Source organism: Gopherus flavomarginatus, chromosome 24 (assembly GCF_025201925.1).
Source record: "Gopherus flavomarginatus isolate rGopFla2 chromosome 24, rGopFla2.mat.asm, whole genome shotgun sequence".
In the NCBI taxonomy this organism is placed as follows: Eukaryota; Metazoa; Chordata; order Testudines; family Testudinidae; genus Gopherus; species Gopherus flavomarginatus.
The window spans coordinates 16,020,588-16,041,200 of NC_066640.1; the positions used below are offsets into that span (position 1 = coordinate 16,020,588).

Genomic DNA, 20,613 nt, shown 5'->3' on the forward strand with positions numbered 1-20,613 from the left:
GTGCAGGAAGCAGGTGCTTGGGGCAGTCAATAGAAAGGGGCGGCATGTCCAGGTCTTTGGCAGCGGGTCCCTCAGTCCCTCTAAGAGGGAAGGACTGGCCGCCGAATTGCTGCCAAAGAATGAAGCGGTGTGGTAGAGCAGCCACCGAAGTGCCACCGATTGTGGCTTCTCCCCCCCGGAAAAATGCTCCATCTTCCTACCAGCTCTAACAAACATGTATGTAGTGCTTGGCACCCTACAATGAGGAGATTGGATGGGATTCCTGATTGGAGCCAATAAGTGGAGTTCCTCATATCAGCCAGAAAGTCAGCTGGCCTGATCTACACTCGCAATTCACATTGGCAGAGGAGAGACTGAACAGTAAACTAAGACTGACTCACACGGCCCAGGTTTTAGAAGCTGTTTCTGCCTGCATGTTCTCATACCTGACCCTTAGTGACGTTTGCAGCATTGTGATACACAACATATGCTGAACAAAGCCTTGCACATAGTTGCCCACTGCAACAACTGCATTTGCTTAGCAATGTGGTTATACTTGTACACAAAACACTGAACTCTCAGAAACACTGCATGATTACAGGAACTTTGGTGATCGGTATTTACCCTGCAGAACCCTCTCCAAATCCTTTTATGGAAGTGGTGGGAAATGGCATCCAAATCTCAGGGAAGCAGATCTACTTTTGCTCAGAATCAAGTGTCTTCTCTCCTACTAAAGGGCTCTCTGGAAAGGGCAGACACTGTAGCAGTAGGACACTGATAACCTAACACAAGGATTTTTAAAAAGTGCAATGTATTAATAAACATTGATACATTTTTGGTCTCAGTTAAGGCTATTACATTAACAATTCTGTAAACCACAAAGGAATTTGTCATAAAACATACAAAAAACTGGAGTAAGGCAAAACCTAGGGACTCTAATTCACCTTCGGACCTATTAGAGCCCATCGTAAGCAAATACAAGAAGGCACAGCAGGAGAAACTAAGGTCACTAGAGTCTTCCTGCAGACTCAAGTCTCCGTATTTTACTCTGACCAAAGCAGATTTCGATTCTACTTTCCCCCTCCCCCACCAGTTTTTTAATTTGTTTACAAATAGCAGGATATTGTTTGTTTTTAAGCAACCCTGCTTAACCCTTAGAGTGCTGAGAGTTCCAGACTGTGACGCCAATGACTTCTTAAGGCAAGTGCACAAGTTCACAATCCTTAAAGGAGGGTCAGAGCTAGAAGTTGTGGTCCCAGTTTTTAAAAAATTCCAACATTTTAAATATTTCATTCATCTATGCATGAAATGTGTGAGTAAGGGTCTGAAAACCTCCGCTTCACTTTTGCTGTTGGTTCATATTCGTCCAAAGGTTCCTGAGTTTGGGCCACAACAGATCCTTGTGCAATGTATACAGAGTGAATTTTATCAGTTCGCCTTGCTAGCCGGTCCCTCCGTTTTACCACTGGCTGAGACTCTTCAGCTGATGTTCTTCTCTGGGATTCTGTCAGTTTGGGAATCCCATACGGAAGTTTTATATTTGCCGTCGGCATCACTGGATTTCGGCAGGGGACTTTCATCTTGACCAATACTGATGATGGTCTGCGCCTTGTAACTGAGGAGAATGTAGAGGCCAGTGAAAGTGAAATGCTGGGCCCTCCGCAAGTGTCTTTGGCAGGCACACTGGGGCACTGACCATGGCACTGGAATTCAGACAGCATGGTTCCTTTAAAGAAAGGGAAAGCTACTTGGAAGTTAGAGTGCATTTTAAAAAATGTAAACTGACATGACTGGTTCTGACCAGATGTCACAAAATATGTAAAATATGAAATAATGTAGAAGGTGAAAAAAAAAGCACACACTACCTTAATACTGACCTTCAGTATCCAGCCGCCCTGTTCGGTCCTCTGGCAGGCTCTCCGTGCTCACTGAGGTCTCAGAGTCTAGATTTTCCTCATCAGAGCCTTGCTGGTCAAGCTCAGGTAATCGGTAAGTTATGTCTTCCCTGCATCAAACACATATACATCATAGCACTCCAGAGAGACACTGACTTACAATATTTACCAATGCTGCTGACATGAACTATTCTAGGCAGAGCAGACTTTAGAAGCAAAGCAGTCCTGGACCTATACCTCACCAAATTTCATCTGAAAATATTTCCTTTGCCTGTTACCTTTTACTGCCTCTCCTCTTCTCCATTCTGACCTTGTAAATTATGTTTGAAATGCAACACAGAAATAAAGCAGCATGCTGTGTTGCCTCCCAGGACACGAGGCATAAACTCAATGGATTTAATTAGAAATGTGAAGCCAGGACTCACTTTTCCTCTTTTATTGACTGTATGCGTTCTATCAGAATCTCCTTTTCCCGGTTATCAACATCAGACACCTCGTCTTCCTCCTGTAGTGATCCCAGCTCAGGGAAGCTGTCGTCATTTCCCTTGTCTTGGGGGCTTTTACTCTGTAAGAAAGTTGGATGTGTCACGCTTCATGATCAGGAGTAGGATATTTCACACTACCTCTGGACAGAAAGTTAGTTATAAAAGATGGGCAGGCGAAGATATGGCAAGTGAAGGGCTCCCACAGAGGTAGTAAAGGGGGGGTATTAGTAATCCATTCCATATATACAGATATGTTTGACTAGGTCACACAGTAGTTTTAATTTGCCTTGAAAGTTTAAATTCACCTGATTTATTTTAACATTTTTCTTTTTTCATGTTTTTCAATGTAGAGAGTACGTTTGCCAACACTTGTTTAGCTGTGCGAGTTAACTACAAATTCTTGTGCCATTCAGTATGAGCACAGGTTAGAACTTAATTAATAAGAAATAGTGAAGTGAGGAAGGAATTGGATAGTAGCAGTGCATGCATTCTGGGGAAAGGGCTGCAGTGATGCATGCAGTCTGGAATGTTTTGAAATCTGTTTCACACCACATAAGTTATAATAAGCAGCAAATGTCCCATCATGCTGTGGTGCCATAGGAGAATTAACCATGCACTATAAACACATCAGGTCTTGTACATACCAGCACCCCCTCATAAGGAGAAGAAAACCCAAGTTTTACAGGCCAGAGCTAGAGAAAGATGAAGACCAAATTCACTACATCATGGTAACTTCAGAAAGTTGTTTTTTCTGATCAGAACAATTACATTAAAACTTTGTATGTCAGACTTAATGGTAATGTCAATAGTTCTATCACTGCCATATTTTGCAATGTATGTGTTTGGACGTTCCATAAAAGCAATATTGAAGGTTTTAAAAACATTTTGATCTACCAAGCACAAAGATATTGAATCTTTAATTATCAAAGACCTTCTTACTCTATTGAACGTATTTTAACCTGTTAAGGCAACCTGTTGGCAGTATCAACTGGAGTCATCTCAGTAGTTTTCTAATTCTTATTATAGGTCAGACAGATCTAGGTGGTTTGGGGTTTTTGTTTTTTTTAAATTCTGATTTTTCACTTATGTCAGATTTCTAGGGCACACAGACCAGCTGTATCAGGCTTTGAATCAGCAAATACAAGCCCACTATCTTGAGGTCCATATGTGGAATCTCATTGCTTGGCTGTCACAATTCTTACATCCAGGATTAAAAACAGACATACAAGTTTAACACATACTTGGCTAACACTATTTAACTGCCAAACAAAAGGCTCTCTTCATCCCATTGATTTTAAAGCAAAACTCCACAGTGATGTCTGGAGAGAAGTTCTGCTTTAATTAACCAAAAAAAAAAAAAAAAAAAAAAAATCAATGTCATGATGAGGCCAAAGAATTGTGAAGTCGTCTCAGTGCAAGTTCTGTTTGGTACGGAGAGCTTTTGTTTGTGCAGTTAGTCTGCAAGTCCTTTGGGGGTAGGAGTGGTCACATGTCTGACACTGACAGAATCTCTTGTAAAGCACTGGAAGCACACACAGTGGTGTGTGTCGGCTTCTCACTTGGACTGACTCAAATCCTAGGTCCACATGTAGAACAGTTTCACAGCAAGTTCCCTAACTCCAGTTCACTCCCTACACTTCTACCTCTGGCCTCCAGATACGTTCCCAAAGAGCTTTTCTTTTTGCATTTTAAATTAGGAAGTTTTGTGATACCACTTCCATGAGAGCAACTATAGTTAGGGTTACTTCAGCATTTCCATGATAACCACCATTTTCAGTTACTCATAGCTTTGTAAAACTCTCCCCCTAATCCACCCCCACCTCATGGGCTGAAATTTTTCCAGGCCTGGTTCCTGCTTAAAGCAGATTTTTTGTTTTTGACTTTCCCCCAAAAATTATTCAGCCATTTAAGACAGCTGGAAATTAATTAACTTTTACTAATAGTTGTGAAGGCCAAGACTATAACAGAGTTCAAAAAAGAACTAGATAAATTCATGGAGGATAGGTTGGTCTATCAATGGCTATTAGCCAGGGAGGGCAGGGATGGTGTCCCTAGCCTCTGTTGGCTAGAAGCCGGGAATGAGCGACGGGATGGATCACTTGATTCCCTGTTCTGTTCATTCCCTCTGGGACACCTGGCATTGGCCACTGTCAGAAGAAGACAGGATACTGGGCTAGATGGACCCAGTCTTGTTATGTTCTTATGTAATTATACAAAAAATATATATAGAGAGAGATATTTGTTTAAAGCCACTCTAGTGCCAAAAAAGGAGAGAAATAGCCCTCACAAAGGAAAGTGTCCTGGTGACACTCTGTTTTGATTGTGCCACATTTGGAAATTGCTCTTCTTACATGGGCAGTAGCGTGGGCAGGAGTTACTACTCTGACAACGATCCCAGTGCTGGCAGCCTGTACTGTATGCACACTTGAAGCTGTACACTCATCCCTTGAGTCCTCTAGTCCCAGTCTACCAGGATCTGGTAAAGGGATGCTCATCCCTCTGATCCCTCCTGAGCTGAGAAGAATTAACACTGGGACTAGGAGCCAGAAGTTGTAGGCCCACCTCTTCCATTCAAGGGCCTTAATTCTCTGCATTCCACAACTTCTTAGGAAAGCCTCACACCACTTCTTTTGGCAGGGGTGCTGGAACAATGTGTATAGTGGGGGTGCTGAGAGCCACTGAATCAAACTGTAAACTCTGTATATCATGGAAAACACTTCAAGCCCCAGCACCCGTAGCTCCGGCACCTATGCCTTTTGGGAGGCAAATACCATTGCTCCTGCTTGAAAGAAGAGGTAACAGTCCCAGAGAGGTGACATGACTTGCTCAAAGACACACATGGAGTCTTTTGCAGAACTAGATACAGAATCCAGATCTCTGAGTGGGTGACTCATGTTTTCTACTAAACCACTGTGCCTTAGAGAAAAGATATCAGCTCTTTGTACTATGCAAAAATATATACATAATTTATGATTGCTCCCATCCCAGGCATTATGCTTTTGTTCGTCGTCCATGGCATTGCAGAGCTAGCTATCCAGGAAGCTGTCAGAAAGGTGACTTTGGCACACTCAGCATAGCTGAGCTTTTCATGGAAGTACCAGAGACTAAAGTGAGAGCACACTTTGAACAAGTGAATCACCATATCCCCTGAAATGAAGGCATCCCCTGTAGGTTACTTGGCACCAAACAGACACAACCACCTCACAATCCTACTTACGGAGTTGCTGGGCTGGTACCCCGATGCTCTCTGTACTTACATCATCAAGAGGTGCTCTCTGCCCAGCACACTGAGCTCATTCAAGCTCAGACTTCCACATGGAAAGAGGCCTAGTTCCCACGGCAACACTGGGCCAACCCCCTTTTCAGTAAAATCCAAGGTCAGTAACCAGCATTTGGTCTTTGACAAGCTGAGCAGGCTGGGAATAGTGAGGCTATAGTGCATTTCCCTCACCCCACGGAGTCCACAATAGAGCCCCTGTTGGATGTGGGGCTATTATTCATTGTAGCACTTACCGTGTTCTGCCGGAGCAATGAGAGTCGTCGGAAAGCAATGCTCTCAGCTGCTTCCAGCTGGTTAATTTCATCCATTTTAATCTTGTATTTTCTCATCTGCTCCTTTATTAGCATTTCCACACACCTGTGTGAAAGTGCAAGAGTTCATTCAGCAACCTGCTCCCTGGATACTTACACATGCTTTGGGGACAACCATGGGGGATGAGATGTGCCACTAACATATGGACAGATCTTCAACACACTGCCAGTGAATACGCCCAGCTCAGGGATGTTAGACACACATGTGGATGGCCCCCTCTCAAACCAGAGTCTCCAGAGGCACTTTCTTTAGAGGGTGGTGCTGTATGAGTGCAGGGGAAGAGTCTACACAGACAAGCAGGACTGGGTGCAACCAAAAGCAGTGCTACAGATGATACATGTTCGAACTTGGGTACCCAGAACTTGCACACTGTGTCTCCATGCAACAATGGTAAGTGAAGAAGCATCACCCACGGCGCTAGCTATTTATATTTCCTCTACCTGCTGTCCTCTCCCTGCTCCGGCACAGACACTGGTGGGTACAGAATGTTCCCGCAACTGCCCTTCTCCACATTTACAGCCCCACAGGAAGAGCAAACTGAATCAGAAGTTGGAAAAAGTCACCGCTTTATTATTTTTCAAACACTTCTGTCATTTCTGCTCTGGCTCTTTATTTAAACTGACTGAGGCAGGTCCAAGGCCAGCCATGTAGGAAGGGTGGGGATAAGCAGAGAGAGCTAGAGGGGCTGCACTAAGGCCAGTGATGCCAGTGACTAGCACAAAGAGGATATGGGCACAACTCAAGAAGAGAGGCTCAAAGGTAAAGGCTGAAGGGCTCCCAAGTAGGCAACTGACCGTGTTTAATTTCTGTGCCATACCATGTAAGTAATGCTTCTATCTCAATACAGCTGTAGGACAGTTGTTTATACAGGAATGGTGCTACTTTTCGGCCCAATTATGATTTTTATTTGACACATACAGATTAATACCATCATGCTGTACATATCCCCTCCATCCATCCAAGCCCTGCTTGCAGCACAAATAAAGGAATCAAATTTATAACATTTTCTAGCATTAGTTTGAATTCAGAATTGTTAAGACTCTTAATTATTAATAAAGTTACAGCAGTACCCTGATATCCTCATCAAGATTGGGGCCTGTTGTGCCAAAGCCACGGAAATCAGTGGCAGAGCTAAGATTCGAATTCAGGATTTACTGGCTCCTAATTCTGCACTCAGTTCTCCAGCCTATCCTGCCAACAGGGCTCCAACAAAGTTTGTTATATTGGATAGCTCTAACATGGATCGAACTGCAGGAGGTAGACAAGGTGCACATGACAGCACCAGAGACACGCACCAGTTGAAAGGGCAATTTGATCCATACAGACTTTTGCAGCAAGCTAAGTGCTGAGACTTACATGGTTGTCTTTGAGACGTCCTTCATACTGGTTAGTGGGTCAGAATTATCAGGGCAGCGCAGGAGACATGGAGCAAAGACAATGGCCAGAGCATTGGGTGACATACGGTTGACGTCTTCTATTAGAGCCACTCTGAAATACAATGTTTGGAACAAAATGAAAGTTTCTTAGTAAATCTTGCTAGAAAACAAATGATCTGATCAAACTTTGCTAGCGTCCCAGCATGGCAGCTGAGGGGGGACGCTCCAGAAGGTTCAATGCACGCAAGAGGTTGGGGAAACTTTTTTTAAAATAAGTGAATTTTACATCTTGTTGCATGAAAGAGAACATGATTCCACGTTGACAGAGGTAGCCTGGATGTACCTTGGCCAGCCACTCTGTGCCCCCTCTCTTGTGAGTCAGTTATCACTCTTTTTTCAGGTTCCTACTTAGGTCCCCTCAGCTGAAAGCAGATCCTTCCACTTCATGCCCCCCTGCCAGCAGTACCCAGCTCATCACTAGAACATTTACAGGTATTTACAGTGCTCATGTTGCTTCTGCCATTCAACTGCGCTAACATCCTCATAGTATCTGCCATCAAGCCACACTAATCCCTGCATTCCAGGCTGCTCAAACCCACCACCACTCAACCAGGACTTACAATGCTCTCAGAGCTAATGCTGCTTGGCTCACCTGATACAATTAGACTGGCTTGCAGGAAAGAGGAAGCACACGCATGCCCACAAACTGCCAACCCTAAATTCTCACCCTTGTCATGTCAGTCAGTCACAAAAAGCAGGAATATCCCCACTCAGATCCCAAAAAGGGTCAGGATGTCAGAAGGCTTCCAAGACAAATTCAAAATTCCACATGATGAATATACTTATCTCTGGTTTATGTGGCTTTTTAAACAGTAACTGGAAAGTGACACCAGAGAGAGAATGGACCCAGCGCAGATAAAACCCAAAGGAAAGGAAAGATCATTACTTGACAAGGTGAAAGATGAGTCGCTCCAGGGTGTTGTGATTGGCTTGTGGAAGCTGTTCAAGGACACTGTAAATGGCAATAAGTTGCTCCTGCTTTTCTGGTAACTCTGCATAAGAAGAGACGAGCACAGCAAGATCTCAAGACACTCAGGAGCTCATAGCAGTTCTAAAGCACCAGTCAATTAATGCCAGAACATTTGAATGCTCTTGGAGATGTCTGGGAATCTTAAGCTAAACGCATCTCTGAACCTCTTGTGTTGCTTAATACTTCAGAAGCCTTGGCTGTCACTTCATTTACTCACTCTATTATAGTGAGAGACAACAGCACACACCAGATGGTATTAGTTCCCCCCCTTTTCACATGCTTGTAACGGCATGGTAATGACAGAGTGACAAATGCAAGGAATGTCAGACTCCAGGTCTGTTCACATTTTTTGCACTTAATATACTAACATTTCCCCCCCACAAGAAAGGGGAGCGTCTTTGTAGATGCTGCTATTCTGAAAAGTGAGACAGGAATCTTGACATCAGAAAGCCAAAAAATGGATTTTCCCCAGGAACTTCTGTTTCCTAGGACAAATTTTAGTGACTGCTGTAGAGATGACTAGGAAGAGGCCATATAACACATAGTTAGTGCCGGGGCACTAAATCCTTCTCCAAGACAGAACAAGTGAAAACATTCCTATTGCTCTACAAATTGTTGACAAAACCCACCTACTGCTCGGAGAAAGTCACTGTACTGTGCAAAAGTCATGAGTGGGTCAGGTAACTCTCGTAGCCATTGCTTCAGGATGCCAGTGATAGTGTGAATGGGATAATTCTCTAGTTTCACTGAATTTGGATCTGAAAAGAGAGTCTGACAATTATTTAGCCATCTGATTCCTTTGATGCACACAATCAGCTCCCAAAGAAGGAGGCCTACAAAGAATTCAAGCATTAGCGTATCTACTTCCCTGGAGCCCATGTGACTACTCAAAATGTGCCTGCAAGATACGTATTTATGAGCATGAACAGATTAGCCGGCTAATCAGTAATACAGGCTCCGTACTGCACAAGTTAGTGCAGAGCAGTTTTTCTGATAAGAAATAGTCTTACAGATGCTCTCAGAATAGCAGGGCAGCTGAATTGTGTGCTGGGAAGCAGGAAAGGTTGACAGCATTATTTAGACATACCTGTCTGCAGCAACTGTTTCAGCTCCCTCATGCGATTTGCTGACCCTGATTTCCTGTAGATTCCTTCCGTGTAGAGGCCATGCATCTCCACATACTCTAGTAGTTTCTCCATGACAACGGGGACTGAATTCTTATCGCTAATTAAGGAACTCACACACACTCCGAAGTGACGGGAGTCTACACCTTGCTCGTTCTGGAATTGATACAGGTCAAGTGTCATATGGATTCCTGTTTCCAGGCTACCAAACTCATTTAAGTTAGGACCTTCTGCTACACCTAAATGAAAGCTGAATGTTTTATGCCATGCTTCTTACTAACTTTTGATCACAAGACGCCCACTGGTGAGAATGGCATCTGGGCTGTGGCACTGGGTGAGATTTTCAGTTGTTGGTATAATCAGGCCATCACTGCCTAACAGTTGGTCTAACACATTACACATGTGTACTCTGAGGGGAGGACTTCTCTTACCTTTTTTCCACAGGGCGATGTGCAGCAGCTCTGAGTTTTGGACATGCATTTCTTGTGGCAAATCAATTTGCAGGCTACAGAGGAGAGGGACTGTTACTGACAGATCAAACCAGATTCAAATGCAGAGTTTCCTCTGTTTCCCATTTGCTGTTAGTCTCTATACAATCTGAATAAGCTGCATACTGGAGTTTTCCCCAAAATACACATTTCCCTCTCCATGGCAGATGGAACAATATTCTTAGCTGTAAAAGCAGCAAGGAGTCCTGTGGCACCTTATAGACTAACAGAAGTTTTGGAGCATGAGCTTTCGTGGGTGAATACCCACTTTGTCGGATGCATGTAGTGGAAATTTCCAGGGGCAGGTATATATGCAAGCAAGAAGCAGGCTACGGATAACAAGGGTAGTTCAATCAGGGAGGATGAGGCCCTCTTCTAGCAGCTGAGGTGTGAAAACCAAGGGAGGAGAATGCCCCTCTGCTATGTACATCGGCCAAACTGGACAGTCTCTACGGAAAAGGATAAATGGACATAAATCAGATATTAGGAATGGCAATATACAAAAACCTGTAGGAGAACACTTCAACCTCCCTGGCCACACAATAGCAGATCTTAAGGTGGCCATCCTGCAGCAAAAAAACTTCAGGACCAGACTTCAAAGAGAAACTGCTGAGCTTCAGTTCATCTGCAAATTTGACACCATCAGCTCAGGATTAAACAAAGACTGTGAATGGCTTGCCAACTACAAAACCAGTTTCTCCTCCTTTGGTTTTCACACCTCAGCTGCTAGAAGAGGGCCTCATCCTCCCTGATTGAACTACCCTTGTTATCCGTAGCCTGCTTCTTGCTTGCATATATATACCTGCCCCTGGAAATTTCCACTACATGCATCCGACAAAGTGGGTATTCACCCATGAAAGCTCATGCTCCAAAACGTCTGTTAGTCTTTAAGGTGCCACAGGATTCTTTGCTGCTTTTACAGATCCAGACTAACATGGCTACCCCTCTGATACTATTCTTAGCTGTAGGGCGGCTCCTGTTGGGATATGCCAATATCACTTCAAGTCATTAGGAAACCCAAGTAATCAGGCGGTTTTCCTCCTTCATTTCACCTCATCCTGAACTCTTCAGCCACAGAAAAGGGACATGTAGTTCTTTGAGTGATGGTGTTGCTGCTGCTCCATGAAGTGGCTGGCAAGAATTGCCAGAACCCTACTTACCACCTGTGCCAGCCAGCTAGCACATGCACCCCCACGGCAACTTGTTCAGGTGCCCCCCACATGCAAGGTCTTTCCTGCCCAGGCCCCATCACTTTCTGAGCGCTCCCAGCCCAGACCCCCACCAACAAGGCTATGCCTATGCCCACCAAAGTTGTAAGGATCTTCAATTTTTTAAAACCAAATGGCAAGAGTAACCCATTTCCACTTACTACTGCAAAGACAGGCCTTCTCCATAGGCCAGATGTAGGATGAGCACTGCTCACACGACTGCCGAATGCTCACTTGGTAGCTCGTGAACACATGGCCATTGTGCTCCTCAATCTGGGTGGGGGAATCGGAGAAGTTAATGGCTCCTTTTTGTTTATTTTCTTTAGAAACAATCTGAGCTATCTCCACCTTACTTTTTCTCCTCTCTTCCACAATTAAAACTGATAGAGGGAAATCTGGCTTCTGGTGTAAGGCTAACCCAGTGGCTCTGAACCTTTCCAGACTACTGTACCCCTTGCAGGATTCTGATTTGTCTTGTGTACCCCAAGTTTCATCTCACTTAACGACATGCTTACAAAATCAGACATTAAAGTACAAAATTGTCATAGCACACTATTACAGAAAAATGGCTTAGTTTCTCATTTTTACCATATAATTATAAAATAAATCAATTGGAATATAAATATTGTACATCTATATAGGATACACTGAAAGGTAGCAGTATAAACAACTCACTGTATGAAATTTTAGTTTGTACTGACTACGCTAGTGCTTTTTATGTAGCCTGTTGTAAAACTAGACAAATATCTAGATGAGTTGATGTACCCCCTAAAATACCTCTGCGTACCCCTGGTTGAGAACCAGTGCTCTCAACCCAAGGGTATGTCTACACTACAAAATTAGGTCGAATTTATAGAAGTCATTATTTTAGAAATTGTTTTTATACAGTCAATTATGCATGTCCTCACACAAAATGCTCTAAGTGCATTAAGTCGGCGGACCGAGCCTAGCGTTGACTTCTGGAGCGTTGCACTGTGGGTAGCTATCCCACAGTTCCCGCACTCTCCGTTGCCCACTGGAATTCTGGGTTGAGATCCCAATGCCTGATGGGGCAAAAACAGTGTCGCAGGTGGTTCTGGGTACATGTCATCAGGATCCTTCTCCGTCCCTCCCTCCCTGCCTCCGTGAAAGCAACAGCAGACAATGGTTTTGCACCTTTTTTCCTGGGTTACCTGAGCAGACGCCATACCACAGCAAGCATGGACTCTGCTCAGCTCACTGTCACCATACATCTCCTGGGTGCTGGCAGACATGGGACTGCATTGCTACACAGCAGCAGCTCATTGCCTTTTGGCAGAAGACGGTGCATTATGATTGGTAGCCATCATTGTCGTACTCCTGGGTGCTCTTTTAGCCGACCTCAGTGAGGCCGGTCAGGGGCGCCTGAGCAGACATGGGAGTGACTCAGCCAGGTCATTCCCATTTTCTTCCGGACACCCAGATGACGACTATAGCTAGCAGTCATACTGCACCATCTGCTGCCAGCCTAAGATGTAAAATATGGATCGAGTGGATCAAAACAAGAAATTGACCTGATTTGTTTTGTGAAATCAATGGCTTGCTAAACCCAGGGTTTTGAGTTCAATCCTTGAGGGGGCCATTCTGTGTGACAGTTGTTTGTGTTTCTCCTTGATGCAAAGCTAACCCTTTTGTTGATTCCCTGTAAGCCATGTTGTCAGTCGCCCCTCCCTCCGTCAGAGCAATGGCAGACAATTGTTTTGCGCCTTTTTTTCAATGCAGAATCAGAAGCTGCAAAAGCAAAACCAGACGAGGAGGCGACAGCAGCACAGTGACGAGAGTGATGAGGACATAGACATGGACGTAGACTTCTCACAAAATATAGGCCAGGCAATGTGCCCCGGAAATGCGCACATCATGCTGATGAGTTCTGCATGGTCAGCTGTGCTGATCAGCTCACCACACTGGCCAAACAGGAAATGAAATTCAAAAGTTCGTGGGCCTTTTCCTGTCTACCTGGCCAGTGCATCTAAGTTGAGAGCGCTGTCCAGAGCAGTCACAATGGAGCACTCTGGGATAGATACCGTCAAATTGCGACCACACTATCCCAAATTCAACCTGGCAAGACCGATTTCAGCACTAATCTCCTCGTCGGAGGTAGAGTAAAGAAATGGATTTAAAGAGCCCTTTAAGTAAAAAAAAAAAGGGCTTCGTCGTGTGGACGAATCCAGGCTTAAATTGAGGTAACGCTGCTAAATTCGATCTAAAATTGTAGTATAGACCAGGCCCAAGATAATTAGTGTTGGTCTGTTTCATAATTAAGGCATTTATTAGACAGAGTTCCTTTAACCCATTCACTCATCAGATGCAGTCTGCTACTAACATTTAGCAGTCACCCCTCCCCTTTAAACAATTTCCTCATTTAAAAAACCAGTCTGTCCTAAAAAGCACCCCAAGTGAGGTGAGATGTATGCATTTAGGAACACACCAGGCTGCACAAGACAACAGACCAGTGATTCTTCTAATCCAGAAGCCAATGCTAGAAATTTGATCCAAGTGGTGAAAACCCGCAGTGACACCTAATTGCCTGGTTCTGCTTGAACCCAGATAGCAATCAGCTTATGCTTTACAAAGAGGCATCCGCAGCCCTTAATTTATATCTTCATCATGGTAGTTATATGAAGTGTTTAATCTTTTATGAATTGCACTAAGAGATTTGGCTCAATAACATCCTACCACTGCAAGTTCCACTGTGCAATGACACGCTGTTTTAAAACTGGCCTTTCAATTTCACTAAGTGCTCCTTGTTTGCTTGACGGGACAGGAATAAACAGAACTCTGACAGGCTAGAGGGATATCAAACAACTGGTGATGCTGGGAGAGCTCATCTCCTAGGACATCTCTGCTTTCCAAAAGGAATAGCCCTGCTCTTTCAAGAATCCTTCCAAATGCTTAATCATTCTTGGTGCTCTTCCTTGGACCTTTCATATTTCTCCTACGTACTTGCTGAGAGGAGGGGACCAAATCTATAAGGCAGGGAATTGCCATTATTTTTTGGTGTGATATTTTTCTCTATCCTTTAACAGAGCTGCTATTTTATTCCCTTTTCTAATGGCTCGTGGTCACAAAACAAATATTTTCATGGAGCCATCCACAACAATGCCTTGATCTTTGCCCTGTGAGACTACTTGACATTCAGATCCCAACAGCAGTTACTGGAGTTTCAATGGTTCCTTCCAGAGTGCATTACTGCACTTGTCTATGGTGAGTTACGTCTGTTACAGTGTGTTGCTAAGGCTGGTGATTATCTTCAGCAAAAAATTTTTTTTTAAACATTTTAAGTGAATCTGGAAGTACCCAGCACACCTCTGGAACGATTCTGCACACCTTGCTGCATTGTGGAAGATGACAGCTATAGAGCTACGTGATGAAAACACTGTGTTAGTTTGGTTTGCAAACCAAGAAGCCACATTAGTATAAGCAGGTTTTTGCAGTAGGAGGATCCTGTGAGACTTAATATTGTGCAACCGCGAGCATGGCGGGGGACTTTGTGCAGTACTACAATAAGAAAAATAATACTCACCGCACGCTCTTGTTTTCGTTTCTTCTTCTGGGTTTTGCTTTGCTGCAATGAGATACACAAAGGTATATCAATCTGAGACCTCCAAAGATTTCCTCTCCCTCACAGTTTTACCGCCCCCACTCCAGTTTCATCTGAGGTTCTACATTGCAGCCTCCACCTGTTAGCATAACAAAGCTGGATAAGGCTCCTCTCAGAGTTCAAAACATCTCCTGAATCCGCTAGAAGGGGGTCACTGGTGATAAAACATTGGAATCGCTGAACCCTACCAAGAACTTTGGAGGTTTTGCAAAAATCCTTCCCAACTTGATCTTAGTATTTTCAGGATCTTGAAAAATGCATAATAATGAGAAGTACCTTCATATAAACTGCCCAAAGTCTGTAAAAATCTATTACCAGGTGCTGGATTCAGGATTAATAAATGGAAAAAAGTTTCCAGAAAGAACACCAAGGTGGGAAAATGTTCTGAAGTAACAGATTATGTCAATGACATTGGAAAAATGTGGTTCTAATTCTTTAAACAGTTTTAAAAACAACTTTTTCAACCACCACGACTAGCAGGAAGGAAGTACTATACCTTATGCTGCTCTGACTCTTCTCTTTTTGCATATCCTCGGGAAAACTCATCGAGAAGGGATTGGAAGAGATTTAAAACCAGCTTGACGTCTTTCTCTTCCCTCTCTTTTGCAAGATTTATAACTAGAAGCTGATAGTTTTCAATCAAATCTTTATAGCCGACATGGATTTGCCCGTTCTAGTGGAAGTAAAAGGCATTATTCAAATACGATCAATCAGTGCAGTAAAGTGCATCATGCTTTTTTTACCGCCATTGATTTAATGTTGAAACACTGTTGGATAATTTTTAATGGTCACCCACTGGGTAACTAACGCAGCAACATGGATGAGCTGATGACAATAAAGTCCTGCCATCTTTGCTGCAGCACTGTAACCGGTGGTCAGAGAGATGATGAGAAAGCGAAAGAAAGAAATGCATCTATTTGTATGAGTAAGTTTACAGGAACTGACATTTGTATCCTAATTTTCTCTTTAAAATAAAAAAGTACTGAAATATTTAATCAGTGTTAGAAATTCCTACTTGGATGCTGAAAGACTAAGGATAATACAAACAAGTAAAGCTAGAGCATTCATTTTAAATGCTTCACTTCAGTTCTTTGCAAAATCAGTGTGATATTCACATCGCTTTTAGGGCTAACAAGGTATATTACTTACAGGAACAGAGTACATTGTTTTGATATTTCCTCTAAACTTTTCTGTGGCTTCAAAAAATAAACATTCAGTAGCAGACTTCTGGGAGTTCAAGTCATTTATCTGAAAGGCAATGATATTTGTCACTATTATATTTAAGGAGAGAACAGCCAGTCTGTACTACATTTAAGCTAACCCTTTTGGATCAGACATGTCTGAAGCTTATAATTATCCAAAATGGGATTTCCTGATGCATCCTGAGAATACTAAGGGGTTCTGTCACACGTGGAAAGAGAACACTTGTCTCTGCCTCCTTGTCCAATGATGTGCTCTTCTTATCCATATATTCTTTGTTAATGTCACCTTACTGCCTGCAAGAATGAAGGCGACTTGCCAAGGGAGGGAAACACCATATACATTAGGAACACCTGGACTGAGAAAAAATCCAGCAGGATCTAGTTTGTGTCAAGTTATTAAATCATTTCCCCCCTCCCATTACATCATCACTGAAGCCGATGCCTGGGAGAATTCTACACTTTCGAATTCCACACTGGTGAGCTGGGCACCTCCAGGTTGTTAGGAGTGGCAACAACATCCCGTCAAAGAAATCTGACATTTCTACTCAGCACCTGCACTTTTGCACGAAATCCTACTAGCAGCAATTTCAGATTTACATTTAGAGAAAACCAAAAAGATACAGCACTTTATTCAGTGCCAAGTCTCGATGAGCAATAGTACTTTGAAGGATATAGCTAAAGACCCAGTTCCATGGCCACTCTGTTCATGGAACTCCTGGTCAAAGGGACATCCCCACATATAGCAGCTACAGAACAGGGCTGAAAGAAATGTCCCAGGCCCGTCCATATAACAGTTCTAAGCAGACCTTCCTTGGAAATCTAGGCATAAAAACATCTTAAAAGGTGAGAAAATATACAACATAAAATATAAATCATTAAAAGCTTCCACTCCAATTTATATTAGCTGACAAGACGTAAAAATGGAGTGAGAAGAACCATAATCAGATAACTGGTCCTACAAACTGATCTGCATTCCATTCCATTTCACTGCATCTCACCTTGTTTAGAAGGAACTCATCAAGGTATTTCAGCTCATTGGCATTTGTGATCTCACGGATAACAGAAGCTGGCCACTTCTCAGACACTGCTGAAATCTTCTTGATTTTAATAGTACGATTCCTCTTCCCTTTGCTAGTTTCTTTCACAGGTCGCTCTCCTGCTTGGGGGCGACGTGGGTGTCCAGAAGGAGCTGGGGAAAAGAATCAGTATATATTCTAAGCAGAAGATAGAATTCTGAACCTTTACTTCCCTCAGCTCCCTTGCACTGCACAATGGAAAGCATGGCACCAACAATATGGGAAGGGTCACAATTGTATTTTATAATCATAGCAGCTGCTTTTAAACAACCTATTTCATAGTGATGTTCAGTTAACACAAGGTCAAGTCAAATCCATATCACCAGAAATATTTAAAGTAAACAAAAAAAGTCTACAATTATCTTATTTTCTGCACAAACTTTCAGGATAATGCAGTTTTGGAGAAGTTTCTTTGGATTGCAAGATAAGACTTGGACAAGACTCTAGCCTTGCAGTTTTCCCTTTGTGATCAAATCTGGGCATTTATACTGTTAAAACTACAAAGAAACCACTGTTAAATTCAAGGAAACCAGAAATTCAGAACACCATTCTGAACATGTCCAATTGAATCTAGCTGGAGTGGATATGTCTGCATAGAAAATATTGATGCAGTATCCATCAAGAGTGAGTTTTAGACGCATACAGCTTCAGATTTTAAAATGTATAAATTTAATTCACCTTTCTAAACAAACATTCTTGCACTTAAGACTTGCCAACCACATTTAAGAATTACTGTTTCCATATTTGTAATTTTGGTGACAAAGCCTGGACAAATATAGCATTAAGATTAAGGCCTTGTCTACACTATAGGGGAAAGTCTATCTAAGCTATGCAATTTGAGTTACGTGAATAGCATAACTCAAGTAGACGTAGCTTAGACCCACTTACCGCAGGGTTCACGCTGTGCTGTGTCGACGGGAAATGCTCTCCTGTCAACTCCCTTTACTCTTCTCGTTCCCATGGAGTACAGGAGTTGACGGGAGAGCAATCTGCAGTCTATTTACCAGGTCTTCACTAGACCCGCTAAATCAACCGCTGATGCATCAATCAGACGGTAAGTGTAGACAAGCCTAAGACTACACAAGAGAAGAAGCCTTGAGGACAAACTAAGTCTGAAACTCTGGGTAGATTACTTCCCTTTTGCATAGGAACATGCAGCTTATTTAGTAAAATTAGAAGGCTTATTGAGAAACATTGCCTCAATGGGAAGCAGAACAGAATTGAAAGTTTTGCTTTAGTCAGATATAATTTGATTTCTGACAAATGAAGATAACTTTGATCACAGAACATTTCTAATGCTTGCAGAATATTAATTTCACTGAACACATGAGGGTAAGCTGCCATCCATAGGCGCCACTGGGAATTTGAAAAGGATAAGTTTTGAGATGTTCACTGTTGGGTCTAATGCTGTGAAGGTTCTGCATTCAACCCATTTTTTTTTTTATTTCAACTGCTTGCACATTCCTGGCTGAAACGGAGCAGAGTAAACTCACCTTCTGATAATTTTTGTGACTCCACTGATTCTGATATCAGAATACACGATAGAAGAGGGAGATTCTCTCCTTCCTCCATTACATCAGGACTCTCCCTAACGTATTTCTTGTCTGGTTTCTTTCCCAGAAGCTTACGCAGAGGACTTTTAAATGTGGATCTGAAAGTAAAAGCAGGTTGCATGTTTCTTTTACATGTCTGTAATGGAAGCTTGTTTTATACAGACACAGACAGGCTTTAAGAGAAAGCATGTGTTTAATTATACAATTAACAGCCATGATAGAGAGGAGTAAATCTCCAGAGCATAAATTCCAAGCACTAGCAAGGTAAAGCATGAGACAAGAGGAAGAGAAGGAGGGAGTATCTACCTGGATTATATTTATTACACATATTAATTCACAGCTCTCAGGAACACAGAGAGAGGGCATAACACATTATCTGAAATGGTCATTCAGTCAATAAATTAATTATAGATGTATAGCATAGATTTTTGGGGAAATAATCTATTGCTAGAACCAAAGTTCCAGAGACAATGAATGCACAAAAAATGCAATTCATGTCTATCATTGCTACTAACACACTTTTGCTGATTGGCTGAGAAAAATATTTCTTGTTTTTCCTTACCTTGTCCCACAGCACTATAATCATACATAGAGATATGTGCAATACTTGGGTATAACAGGGCATGCTATGGAAAGGGCATGTTCTTTGGTTCGTTTGGTTGAAGTCAATCCCATAGACACACACATAACACGTACTTGGCATCCATCGGCTGGCTAGGTAGCTGCACTGAGACAGCTAAATCCAAGAGCGATAACTGTTCATTGGACTTCTTTTGCAAAGTCTGTTTCTTGTTGCTCTTCTCCTCCGCCATTGTTTCCGGAGATGGCTACAGAATATTAAAGAAATAGAACGATCTTTAAAATCCAGTCCATGAAGGAACTGCTAATTCACACATTTAAGTTTTATCTTTTAAGAAGTTTACCAAGTTCTGTTTTTGTACAACAATCGAAAGAATCCACTTCACTCAATTTGTAGATCTCTCATGTGCTGAGACGATGCCCTATTATATATAATGCCTCATCTGGGACTCCATTTGTGAAAGCATATGAAATTGAATGCACAAATTGCCGTGTGATAGCTGGCACATGAAATCTTTCAGATTTAAAATTTTTATTAAAGGTAACGTTTAAAATCAAATTTACACAAATTAAGAGGGAAAGTACTGTACATCTGGGGTTATTACATGGAAATAAAGCCAAAGGTTGATTTAAAAGGAACTTGCATTTACAGTACACACTGCAGTTCAAATATACACAAGGTCCTATGCTTCACACTCCTAATAAGGCAAGTAAGGCAAATAGAAATACACTTCTGAAGAGTGTGAATACCTGAATCATGGTGACAGACTGAGCAAGGTTAGCGATATCATCCAGCGAAGAAGTAGTCCCCTTTTTTCTATAAGATTACAAGAGTATTACTCTGCATTGAAAAACCAGATTTTATACTTTTAAGAATCAAAGTTCATATTGTCAGATAGTTCAGGACAAAATCTTACTTCCCATAAAATAGTTATAACCTTCTGAGAAGCATCCTGCAGATTTAAGCATTTTGTAAAAATCCCACATGTTGATTTTTAACCTGGGTAAGAGAATCTTAATTGACATGTATTATTGTAATCCACCACTCTTCCCATATATTTGCATTTAAAAGTAAAAGATTCTTTACTTTAAATTTTGTCTACCATAAACATGGAGCCAATGCTGGGGATCTGAAGAGATTGGCCATTTTGGAGCAACATTTTATCCAGTGATGTAGGAAAAGAAGTTCTTTGAGAGATGCGACAAACAGCAGATACTAATGTACTAGCTAAGGCCCCAGTCCTCAAACTGCATCCACATAGTAGCACGGGATCCTTTGGAAAATCCCACTAGCTTCAAGGAAGCTCAGCAAGAGTGCGAGGTTTGAGCCACATGGATCTAACTGCAGGATCAGGGCCTTAGAACCCAGGAATTTTAAAGTACAGATAGAATTTCTTTATCCCACAC

At 42.4% G+C, this 20,613-nt stretch overlaps 1 protein-coding gene across 9 annotated transcripts in view; it reads right to left on the reverse strand.

Moving 5' to 3' along the window:
* Positions 1 to 771: 771 nt before the first annotated feature.
* Positions 772 to 20,613, reverse strand: part of MYO9B (myosin IXB) — an 83,786-nt gene continuing 63,944 nt past the window's right edge. For 4 of the 9 annotated variants that reach the window (XM_050933988.1, XM_050933990.1, XM_050933985.1 and 1 more), the window contains 18 exons: positions 19,957 to 20,023; positions 19,324 to 19,454; positions 18,568 to 18,725; positions 16,997 to 17,187; positions 15,946 to 16,044; positions 15,293 to 15,469; positions 14,719 to 14,760; positions 11,339 to 11,450; positions 9,913 to 9,986; positions 9,445 to 9,637; positions 8,987 to 9,115; positions 8,274 to 8,379; positions 7,308 to 7,439; positions 5,873 to 5,996; positions 3,004 to 3,051; positions 2,300 to 2,439; positions 1,857 to 1,984; positions 772 to 1,705 (listed from right to left, as the gene is read on the reverse strand). In XM_050933988.1, coding sequence (XP_050789945.1) covers positions 1,269 to 1,705; positions 1,857 to 1,984; positions 2,300 to 2,439; positions 3,004 to 3,051; positions 5,873 to 5,996; positions 7,308 to 7,439; positions 8,274 to 8,379; positions 8,987 to 9,115; positions 9,445 to 9,637; positions 9,913 to 9,986; positions 11,339 to 11,450; positions 14,719 to 14,760; positions 15,293 to 15,469; positions 15,946 to 16,044; positions 16,997 to 17,187; positions 18,568 to 18,725; positions 19,324 to 19,454; positions 19,957 to 20,023 — 2,488 coding nt within the window. In that variant the 3' untranslated portion in view covers positions 772 to 1,268. Of the gene's footprint in view, positions 1,706 to 1,844; positions 1,985 to 2,299; positions 2,440 to 3,003; positions 3,052 to 5,872; positions 5,997 to 6,019; positions 6,489 to 7,307; positions 7,440 to 8,273; positions 8,380 to 8,986; positions 9,116 to 9,444; positions 9,638 to 9,912; positions 9,987 to 11,338; positions 11,451 to 14,718; positions 14,761 to 15,292; positions 15,470 to 15,945; positions 16,045 to 16,996; positions 17,188 to 18,567; positions 18,726 to 19,323; positions 19,455 to 19,956; positions 20,024 to 20,613 lie in introns of those variants that run through there. The other 5 variants (XM_050933994.1, XM_050933992.1, XM_050933991.1 and 2 more) reach the window with 3 other exon arrangements.